The 12016-nt window shown below is 38.0% G+C and overlaps 1 protein-coding gene and 1 long non-coding RNA gene across 2 annotated transcripts; one reads left to right on the top strand and one right to left on the bottom strand.

Moving 5' to 3' along the window:
* Window positions 1-321: 321 nt before the first annotated feature.
* TRIM61 (tripartite motif containing 61) lies at window positions 322-7703 on the bottom strand. The gene is given in 3 exon segments (XM_063108246.1): window positions 322-1389; window positions 1392-2615; window positions 7616-7703. Coding segments are annotated over 2 exon segments (1419 nt in total). The 5' UTR covers window positions 2272-2615; window positions 7616-7703; the 3' UTR covers window positions 322-850.
* Window positions 7704-7837: 134 nt separating this feature from the next.
* Window positions 7838-9597, top strand: LOC134385552 (uncharacterized). The gene is made up of 2 exons (XR_010024410.1): window positions 7838-8150; window positions 9178-9597. It is a non-coding gene; the product is annotated as an uncharacterized LOC134385552 (long non-coding RNA).
* The last annotated feature ends 2419 nt before the right edge of the window (window positions 9598-12016 follow it).

The raw sequence follows: 12016 nt of genomic DNA, 5'->3' as shown, positions 1-12016 counted from the left end.
GAGAAGAGATGCTAGTTCCCAAGATGAGGTAAAGGACGGCAGTTAAACAAAACTAGAGGGTACTTTGTCCAAATGGGAACAGAGGGAAGATCATCTATAGATTATTATAGATTACATGTGTATAGGAGTATGTGAGTGTGTGTGGCGGGGGAGGGTGTAAGAGTACCAATTCATTTTCCATAGTACTAACTGAATTCTGAAAAAGACACACAGAATAAAAATAAAGCATGTTACTGAGAAATGCCAAGGAAAACAGATTAAAGTTGAAAGTGGCTACCTTTACAGAGCAGGTGGTCCTGGAGTGGTCATGTATACCTTTATTAAAGACTTAATTTTTCTTAAAGAAAAAATATGTAGGCAATTAATACAAAACATATTACTGGGCTTTTATTGGCAATTACTGGAGTATTACATTTCTTCTTCTTCTTCTTTTTTTTTTTTAAAGATGACCAGTAAGGGGATCTTAACCCTTGACTTGGTGTTGTCAGCACCACGCTCTCCCAAGTGAACTAACTGGCCATCCCTATATAGGGATCCGAACCCGTGGCCTTGGTGTCATCAGCACCACACTATCCCAAGTAAGCCATGGGCCGGCCCAGAGTATTACATTTCTTAAGTAACACATTTTCAAGTATTTTATTTTAGAATTTCTAAAGCACTTTGCAATTGGACCCCATAATTTATCTATAAAATAGGCACTATAACCACATTTTTTAGAAGCTGCTGAAACTGAGATAAAAATTATTCTCGTTATCTATAGGAAAAACTGAAAAAAATACAGGATTGTCAAGGCTAGATTCACTGGTTATGTCCACTAACTGAAAGAAAAAGAAAGTTTTCCAATAGTTCCTCATTCAGAATCTGTTAATGTACAGATTTTAAGAGGTTTTGAGTCATTTCCAGTATTGAAATAAGGCCAAAGTGCTCCTGCAAAACAATCATTAAAAGTATAAAGAAGAGATCTATCATTCATATTGTAAAAGGAAACCTCGCTCATTTCGGAGTCTAAAAAAATGCCAATCTTACTAGGTATTACTTTTGGCAGAAGATTAATTTTCTTAGGACCCAATGCAATATAATTATTCTGACCACATTGCCCAATTCCCCATAATCCATCCTGTACTAAAATTGATTGATTGTGTCTCTTCCTCCTTCTGGGAAGAGACTCTTTACAGACACCCATGATCCATTCAGGCTTATCTTTGACTACTACCTCCCAGTACTGCCTGCCAGAATTATATCCCTTAGTATCCAGGACAGCTGGGAAGAGATAAAATCTCTTTGGATTATGAGGTAAGTTTTGCTTTGTATTTCCATATTGCACAGTTCTTCTATCTTCTGAGACAATAAGTTTACAATGCGCTGTTTCAGGATCTAGAATTACATCACTTGAAATACCTTCATAATTTTGTTTAGGCCAGAAAATTGTGGAGGAAGACGGTAACCATATTCTTTTAATTTGAATGAAAAAAGTTCAGGGCATTTTAAGTTTTTATATCTGTGGTAGATATTCTTAACACTTGCCAGTAATTCCAGTTCTGACTTCACATATTTGTTCTCTATTTCCTTTAATAGATATTTTAATGAGGAGGTATGATTTAAAAATTTTGTTAGGTTTTCATTTAGTTTTGCTAAAGTGTCCATCTCTTCATCTTGTAATTGCCTAAGAACAGCCTCTTGCTCATTTTGGAGAAATAATGTAAGTTGCTCAAATTCAGACTTTACTTCTTCTCTCCTATGTTTTACCTTTTTTTTCAGTTCCATCGATTTTTTGGTTTGCATAGTTATCACTTTTTCAACTTGTTCCACTCTCTCCTTCCATAGTTTAATGTTGTGCTCCAGTTTTTTCCTATGATAGGGGGCAGCCTTTTCTATGGGCCAAACATAGTGATGCTGGTGATCAGTGGAGAAACTGCACTGAGGACATAAAACCTTTAGGTCCCTCTGACAGAAAAAGGTCGGAATCTGATTGTGCATCTCACATACAAGTTTCTCTTCACGCCTCTTCCTCTTGCTTCTTCGTACTTGGAGTAGTTTAGCAATTTCAGTCAAATTACCCAGCTGGGGATTGCTCGTGAATTTCCTTTCTGGACAGCAAAAGTGGCAAAAAGGGCAGGGGAAACTATCATGTAGATCCTTCCAGGACATACTGATGCAGGAGAGACAGAAGTTATGTCCGCAGTTGATAGTCACTGGGTCTTTCAAGTAGTCCAGACAGATGGGACAGCTAGCCTCTGCTTGGAGGTCTGCCAAGGCTGTCGCAAACTCCATTGAGCCGTGAACAAAGGTGGTGGGTAAGGTAACGCTTCTCTTAGTGAGGGCTGGCTCTCTCAAGCTCAACACCCAGTAAGCAGTGGATATTCTCCCCCAGACCTTGAAAACTGACCAGCTTTTGGTTTTACTGGGTTGGCATGTTGATGGCAGCCTCTAAAAACTTTATTAGCCATCTGCCCCTTATTTCCAGTCTATTGCCAAGAATACTCCACAGCCTTCAGCCTATCTCATATTAGAACATATTGGCTGGGCTACGTTCTTCCCACTCAATGATGTGAAGTCACGCTTTACAACTTTCTTGTTCAAGAAGGTATCTTCAGGTTCAAGACAAGAAATCTTTACTACGGGTGAGAAAAGACATTAGTTAAAAATTTGATTCCAGGCCGGCCCGTGGCTCACTCGGTAGAGTGCGGTGCTGATAACACCAAGGCCACGGGTTCGGATCCTATATAGGGATGGCTGGTTTGCTCACTGGCTGAGCGTGGTGCTGACAACACCAAGCCAAGGGTTGAGATCCCCTTACCGGTCATCTTAAAAAAAAAAAAAAAAAAAAAAAAAAATTTGATTCCATAATCACCAATGTATTAAAACATTCACATAAGAATAATAGACTAATGCTAAAATCATTGGGTAGAAGTTCCTGGAAAAACAGAATATTCATATTGCAGATATTCATCCTGCACATTATTAAAAACAAAACATAAAATATGGAGCAAACTAACCTTATGTGCTTCTTGATACAATGCAATTGTACAAGTAAGTACTCAATATTGCCTATATAGAATTCTTGCCAAAAATATTTTACTTCAATCTTCAATCTAATCAGAAGTAAGTTAGTATAATTCAGATTGTGGGGCATTCTATAAGACAAGTGATATGCATTCTTAAGAAATGTCAGTGTTGTGAAAGACAAAGAGTTCTAGATTTTAAAAGATTAAAGAAATATGACAAACAAATGCCATGTGTGATCCTGACTGGAACTGAAATCTTTTTTTTTTTCTTTTTTGTGACCGGTAAGGGGATTGCAACCCTTGGCTTGGTGTCGCTCACACCGCACTCACCCAGTGAGCGCACCGGCCATCCCTATATAGGATCCGAACCCGCGGCAGGAGCGCCGCACTCTCCCGAGTGAGCCACGGGGTCGGCCCTGGAACTGAAATCTTAAAAAAAAAAAAAAAAAAAAAAAAAAAAAATTTCAGTATGGACTGACTGTAAACCACATAACATTGCTATCTGTTAAATTTGATATGATAAAATTATTATAGGTAAGAAATAAAACGTCCTTGTTCTTGGGAGATATATACTGAAGCACAGGTTGGCTGCAACTTACTTTCAGAAGGTTCAATAATAAAAAAAGATGTATATATAAATAGAGAAAAAGCACATATGACAAGAGGTTAACAATTAGTGATTTCAGGCAAAAGGTATATCAATGTCTGTTACACATTCTTTCAACTTTTCTGTAGCTTTGAAATTTTCATAATAAAAAATGAGGGAGGAAAATTGCCTGGCTTGTTTTCAAGATACCCATTCACAACCAATATTAAGCAAATTGAATTCCTCCATCAACCTTGCAAGCCACCTAACCCATCAATACAGTATTCTTTCCCTTTCTCCCCAACACTACCAGACACTTTCCCAACTCTTCTTCCTCTCTCCTTCCTCATAACCCAGTAACAGTGAGAGTAATAGAACGAGCACAGTTTTGGCATGTGAAATTGGCTTTCTCTTGGTGACCTAGCAAGTTGTTTTGTTTTGTTTTTTAACTACAAACCTGTCTCTCCATACCAGTGGAATGCAAAAAAAAATGCAATATTCTTTGAAAGTCTCTGTTTATAAAACTATTCCCAAACTCAAGGCTTGACTCAGTGTCTTGAGCCTGCACAAACAAAATCTATCATAGCGATATACTATGGAAGGCAGTGTTTTGCAACGTAAGAACTAACATTATTAAGATGACATTAGGTTTGAATATTGGCTCAGTTACTTACTGTATGTGTATCTTTGGAAAATTCATGTATCTTTTTTGAATTTCTTTGACCTGTAAAATGGAAATTATAATAACCTCTTTTTTAATAATATCATGTAAATGATGGATAATCTTTGCCCATTGTTCTTGGCCAGAGGAGCTCTCTATATTAGATTTATTGGAATCTGTATTTAAACAAGGTCCACACACTGAAATTGCTTATTAGCTCTTTTAAATTGTTTTCAATCTAGAATAATGTCCTTTGTCTACACCTTTGCCTTGCAGACAGACTATCCCAAGGTTTGGATTTGCCTATTGCTTCTTGGTGTAGTTGAAATTGTTCCTCAAGCCTTCACTTTTTAAATTTATTAAATCTTTCCCCTCATTTAAATCTGTCAATAACTCCCGATAAGTCAGTACAAAATTATCCACCCTTTAGCTTACTATTCAGAGCCCTTCATTATTTTCATCTTCTGGTTATGATCTTCTATAGTATTTAGTTTTTTTTTTCTTTTTCTTAACAGGGGTCATACTCTCCTCCCTCTACACAAACCATTCACTACCTTTAATTATCCTTCCTCATTTCTTTCCTTGGACTAAGTTTTGCTCCTTTGGAGGCTCAGCCCAAGAGAAATGATCTCTAGATGGTTTATTATGTGTCAGGCACTATGATAAGGATCTTTCATACAGTCACAGATTCAATTAAACCATGAGAACAAATTTATAAGTTAGGAGCTATTGTCCTCACTTAAAACTGTGAAAGCTGTAAAAGCTGAGTCTACACAAATTTGAACACACTTATCCAAGATTACATTAACTGGCATAACCACTGGCATGATGCTCAATCACTGAGCTGTACTGTCCCTTCATACTCTCACAGCATCCTATGCATACCTCTAAATCTATATCAAAGGGCTGTATATTTTTCTTTTTTTTTTTTTTTGGCAGCTGGCTGGTATAGGGATATGAACCCTTGACCTTTCTTGGTGTTGTAACACCATGCATATTTTTCATATTTGATATGTTCACATTTGTTCATATTTGATAACATATCCCCCCCCCATTTTTTTTTTTTTTGACCCGTAAGGGGATCACAACCCTCAGCATGGTGTGGTCTGCACCACGCTCAGCCAGTGAGAGCACCAGCGATCCCCATAGAGGATCCGAACCCGTGGCTTTGGCGCTACCAGCACCACACTCTCCTGAGTGAGCCATGGGGCCAGCCCACATATCCCAAAAATTTTAAAGGAGAAAAATGGGTTTTTTCATTCTAGCACTATAATGGTGAAAACAGATAAAACACAAATTGAGAAGTTAGCAATACTTGATAGAACTGGGTTTTCATCCAATTCTGCCACTTCAGTTATATGTGCTTGGTCAAATTAATTTCTGAGTTTCAGGTTTTTTTTCCAGAAAGTGGGAAAGTGGGAAATAATACTATCTCACATTGTGGAGATAAATGAAAAAATAATGTATGGCACATGTCACAGTCCTTGGCATTTAACACATATACAATAAAAAGTATTTTAAGACTATCTCGGAAAATCTCAATAGCTCACACAAATCTAACCAAATCCATATACTTCTATTACACCATGTTACACTTTACTACTTTGCATATCACACATATACGTGTATTTACTTACATATAAAACACACTGATATTTAACCTAAAAGCTGAAAATCCTCAGTGACTAGTAAAGATATTAAATTCCAACAGGCTCACTGTAATAGTGTGCTTTAGGAAATTTTCCTACATTAATTTTGGAGGAAGAGGAGAGAAGTTTTAGAATTTTAAAATACATCTTTCATTTTATATTAAAATACATTCAACTTGTAGAAAATCCCAGCAACACAGAACTACATAAAATAAAACACACTGTCTCTTCTAAACCTCCTTACCTCCCCACATATGTGTGGCTATGGTAGCTACTGACTAAGGAAGGCTATGGTGATTTCTAATCCTTATTTAATACTTTCAAATGGGTACTTTGAGCAGGCCAAGAAAGACAGGGAGTGGACGGGAAAAACGGTGAGGTTGCATAGAGTAGTCACAGATTAGAAAAACTGAGGCTGAAGAAATTTTAAGAATCTTGCCCAATGTCATACTGCTAGTATGCATAACTAGAAAAATTGTAAAGTGAGAAGAAAAAATAAAATAGTTTTTAAAAAGTATGTACAAAAAAGGACTCCAGCACACTGCAAGGGATACAATATGTACTCATTCCAGGCATCATTGTATTCCCCTTTTCCCAAGCACATATACAAATCAGTCTTTACTTTTTCGAATCAGGACACGAGTAGAACAGCTTTGTAGGCGCTGTTACCACCCTAATTCAAGCTACCAATGTCTCTCTCCAGGACACATAATGGTGCCTCCAATCAATTAACTAACTCTATAGCTAAATAGATCTTTTCAAATAAAAATATAATCCTTTTATTTTCCAACTTAAAACACTGCACTCATCTTTTATTACTTTAAGGAAGCAGTTAAACCTTAGAGTGCATCATTATCACCTGGAGGTATGGATAAAAGATTGCTGGGCCATATTCCCAGTTTCCGATTCAGCAGGTGTGTTTTATTCCTAAGAAGTTTCCAGATGATGCTGCCAGCCTGGGACCATACTTTGTGAACTATTGCACCGACCAGCCGCCTTAAAAAAAAAAAAAAAAGAAGGTCTAGTTCTAGCCTCTTCACCTAGCTCCCCATCACATCATATATCATAGGTGTAAACTGATTTTACAACCATTTTTGCCAATCTTTAGCTAATGCGCCCAAGTCCCACACTAGACTATGGGGTTCTCGGTGGGAATACTCCAGCTTAAGTATTTGATGAATAAATAAAACCTGTACTACATTCCCAACTCTCAAGTTTCAACCATTGTCATACTGAATGATTCTTAACATGCCTGAGCCTAAACAGACTCGTCTATAAAGCTGAACCGATAATTCCTACCTGTAAGACCCTTGTGCGCACTAAAGGATGCTTAAATAGAGCAGGCAGGTGCAGGCGATGTAGAGCAGTGGGTTCTCAAATGGCAAGCACCACTCCACTCACTTAACTCCCCGCCCCCAACCCCAAACACACACAGTAATTCCTCGAAGATAACGTGACCACTTCACAGATCATCATTCAGATCAAAATCTTCCTGAAATTTTAATTAACGAAGGCCCACTACCCCCAACCTAACTCCACAGATCTGGGACCAGGAACCTGTAACTTTCACAAGAGCTCCACCAGACTGAGGGGTCCCAGAGGTGAACAAGCCAAGACCCGGAGTCCGGCTTCTGGTAGACGCCCAGGAAGCCCTTCCTCAGATAAGCTTCAGGCCACCCCTGCACGGCCCATTTCCGCGGCCCTCCCAGCTTACCTGAGACAGACGGCTCAGCGGCTCAGTCCAGAGGCTGTGCTGACCCCGGAGCCCGGCTGGGAGCAAAAACGAGACACCGCCCCCGACCCGCTCCCAACTTGCGTGCGTAGCTTCCGCCGTCCCGCTCGGCCCGCGCGGTGATTGGTGGCGCCACCGGAAGTGGGAGGGAAAGGGACCCACGCAAGCTCACTGACCGTCTGTGGAAAGGCGCGTGTGAGGAGATCCAGAGCATAGCTGAGGGGCGGGCGGCGGGGAGCTCCTTAAGTGATCCGCGGCATGTTGGCCTCAACTGGTCATTTAATTCCCGTTGGCAACTTTTTCAGATTCTTACTTTTTAAATTTCTGTGAGCAACGCGAGGGTCAAAGTAAGGTTGCAAGTTGGTTTTAAAAGCTTCATAATCACACCGTCCTCCCTGCATTCAGTGAGGGAGTGGAGGGCTCCACAGTGAAACGGCTTCCGATAACCTGGAGTCGCAAGGTGGAGCAGAATGAAAACAGAAGAAACACTTCTTTGGATCAGTTTGCATCTCAGTGGGTGAGTGGGGGGCCTGTCTTTACCCGTAAGATTATGCCCCATTCCACCAATTCAGGTTCATCAAGGTCTTTTCTGAGGAAGTGACGTTTAACGCAGAATTTGAGGGATGAATATGAGTTAGTTGGACAAATTCAAAGGTAAAAGTTTTCAAGGCTGAAGGCAGAGCCAGTGAGGAGCCTCTTAACTCTAAGTAACTTCATACATGAGGGATGAAAGAGGTCATTTGTCTGGCACTAAAGGGGAACGGGAAGGTGCGAAAAATAGAAAAGATGAAAAAATGGCTTTTGTGGGGCTGATGAGATAAGCAAGAATCAGTGCTGTAAAGCCTTTAAAGAAAAGTTGAGGATTTGGGTTTTTATCCAATACAAAGGAAAGCCAGTGAAGCATTTTAAACATGATGTAATAAGGTTTAAATTTTGAAAAGATGACTGGCTACAATTCAGTTAACAGATCTTTTGATTCCTTTAAGAGATCCAGGATCTGGGTGGTTTGCTGAGTTGGGTATAGCGCAGTGTTGATAAAACCAAGGTCAAGGTCAAAGGTTTGGATTCTGGTATTGGCCAGCCACCAAAAAAAAAAAGATCCAAAAAGGGGTGGATGGTGGGCAGTTAAACAGAGGTGTGAGCTAGGAAATTAACAGATACTGATAAAGATAAGTCCTGGTTCCTAAATCTTCTGAATTACTAGTGGCAGCAGCTTCCCCTATGTGGGGTAAGGATGTAGTTTTAATTTAAACACTTTAATATATAAAATATAACTCTTTCCCTGTCACAGTACGTGGCATAAAAAATAATTTAAGATAGTAACCCCATCAGTATGTTACTGAATCCTGAAAGTCTGACAGTGCTTTGTAGGGAAGGCATAATTCAACAGGATGGAGCCAGCCTACTTGCTAGATGCTAATTAATCTGAAGAATTGATTGTTATGCATTGGATTCTTCTTTTGAACCAATTGCTTTTATTTCATTTTATTTTTATTTGGGGGGAACAAATATTTTTTAATTTTTTTTTTTTTTTTCTTTTTCAGATACACTGGAGAACCATGCAATGCTCTCAGCATTGAATGCAGTCCTGGGCCACAAGTCTGCATGCTCCTTTGCAGCTGGTCCTGTGACAGCAGAACCTTTTATCTTTCCTTTACTATTTACTATGACTTCTGTACAGTTGCTTTTAAAAATTATTTTTTTTCCTACAAGTTCAGAAACAATCTGGCTTTCACTCATACTCCTCCACTGAGGCTGTTCTAAGCTTATCAGTGATCTAGTTTCTTCAGCCAAGGAATATTTTTTGTGCCTGTTACTCTCGGGTGCTTTATGGTCTTGGTCTCTGGCTGTTCCATCTGATTTTACCGGATTGTTCTTCCTCTCCCTGCCCTTTATGCATATATGTACAAGCCTGCAAGTACATATGACAGACTTTATAAGTAGTATAAAACATATATATGTTATATGTGTGTGTGTATGTGTATGTGTGCGCGCACACGTGTGTCTATGCACTTTTGGTGTTAGCAGAGGAAGCTAAAAAGTGGTGGCTAAGGCTTGGCTTCCAGGAGCTGAAATCCAAGCTCTGCCCTCTGCTACCTCATGTGACCTTTGGCAGGTTATCTTTTTGTGCCTGTCTTCTCATCTAGTAGAAAAAAGAAGGAGTAAGGCAATAACAGTACAACTTACCTCTTAGAGTTGTGAGTACTAAATGAGTTTTCATGAGTTAAAACACTTAAAACAGTGTTTGGCATGGTAAATATAGTGTAAAATATGTTTAACTTATGTTTTGTTAATATGTAAATACATACACATTATCTATAAAGTCATCTAAAAATGTCTTTTTCAGGGCTGGCCCGTGGCTCACTTGGGAGAGTGTGGTGCTGATAACACCAAGTCAAGGGTTAAGATCCCCTTACCAGTCATCTTTTAGAAAAAATCTATTTCCCTCTGAGGGCAAGAGTGAGGCTTAGAGAGAACAGATTTAAATGTCCCATTTTGACTTATATCATTCGTAAAACTTTAAAAAAAACCCAAACAATAACAACAAAATCTATATATTTTCTTTGCCATTCGAAAGCAGTTTTTGAAAGAGAAAAATCCAAGCTCTTTTGAAACAATTATTTTTAGAATAGGTGGAAATACTGTGCTTAAATATGGTGATAAACAAAAGAAGGGTTTTATTTTATAGAGGTAATTTTTTCTCTTTAAAAAATAGTTAAAGCAAACAAAATAATTTTCAATTTTCCCTAAAAGGAGGGGAGAGAAGCAAAGTTGAAAGGAAATGAATCCAAACTTTAGTAAGTGTAAGTTACACACAGAGGGAGATACGTAGGCCTCTGGCTAAACTGAGGTAGTGATCATACACTGATGTGCTCTCCAGAGAAGGCACACACCTATGGACCCCAAAATATTCTCCATTTTTTAGTCGCAGGTCAGAAAACTATTTTTATTTCATTGCAAAATATATAGCCTTAATAAATTATTTAAAACTTCCTCATATTCCAGTGGTTAAGCACACAACTAAGAAGCCACTTGGATTTGTATTCCAACTCTACCAGTTCACTAAGCAGTGTGATTTTAGATTAGTTTCATTTTCTAAGTCACTGTTTTCTCATCTATAAATAAGTAAAATAATACTTAATCCCATAGTTACTGGCAACCATTTGGCATAGGCTGCAACTCTTCCTATCTTCTTTCCTTTTTCTCCTTTCTTTCTAACAAGTGCAGTGATTACTTTTTTAATTAAAAATACTAAATAATTTTAAAAAGGGGTTTAGACACTCTAAAAACAGAACTCCAAAAATCACAATATGGAGAATGACAATTATGCCCAATTTCATCAGAGGAAAGAGCATCTTAACAGAAAACATCTTATTTCTCAGTCAAATTACGTTTAGAACTTTTTTTTATTTTTCAAAGCTAGCATTATTAAAAGATTTTATCAAATGCTGAAGAATTAAATTTTTTGTTTGTTTACTTGCAATACTTGAACTTTTCATGACATTTACGATTCAGTTTATACAAGTCATATTTAGTTATGGGTAACTATTTGAGTTATGAAACACGAAAGCTTTGTATACATCTCACTGGAAGAGCAGAGAACAGTGTGGAAACTGACATACTAAAACATCTTTCCAGGAAATGTTACATTAAGAATAGAAAAATTGAGAAATGAATGCATGTCAGAATATTTCTTTACTCTTACCCATTACTGAGTCAAAAACTTTGAAGAATATTATAAAGTCGCTTACATGGCATGTGCCACAAGAATTGATATAATGTATTATGAGAACACTTGCAAAAATATTGTGTGTTGTAACAATCCTAAAAGTGTAATAATCCTAAAAGAGTCAGGAGATGATATAGTTCTTGTGGCTTCTTAGTGTACAATCAAATAGCAAACTTCCAGATGTGGTTAATAGTACTTTTCTGCAGAACAGTTGACAGGAATTAGAGTCTCAAATAATCAACTTCACCACTCTCTTACTCCTTGGGACTCAATAATATGATTTGGTAGTGAGCTGTGAAATTATATGTAAAAATTAAGCCAGATTAGAATCCAGTGTTCTTTTCATGAACACTTGGGCCCAATGGAAGCCAAGACTGGAAAATATGATATAGATCAGGAGTCTGGGGAATGAAGTCATTTGGGAAAGTGAATAAAGGGAGGAAACACAGGGCTGGAACTAAGGCTCCAATATGCTACTGATGAGATTAGCATTATTGATTTTTTCCTAGTGCCTCAGGCTCTAACGTGGCTTAGCTGATCTTGTCTTTACCTAAAATTTTGATATTTTATTATTATGCATTTTTGAGAGGTGTTTTTATTTTTTTCAAAAATGGTGGTAAAATTTTATTTTGATTACTGAGATTTGGGGCACA

The sequence above is a fragment of the Cynocephalus volans genome, chromosome 9 (assembly GCF_027409185.1).
Source record: "Cynocephalus volans isolate mCynVol1 chromosome 9, mCynVol1.pri, whole genome shotgun sequence".
In the NCBI taxonomy this organism is placed as follows: Eukaryota; Metazoa; Chordata; class Mammalia; order Dermoptera; family Cynocephalidae; genus Cynocephalus; species Cynocephalus volans.
The sequence above is the reverse complement of the archived record's forward strand: the minus strand, read 5'-3'. Positions and strand labels throughout refer to the sequence as shown.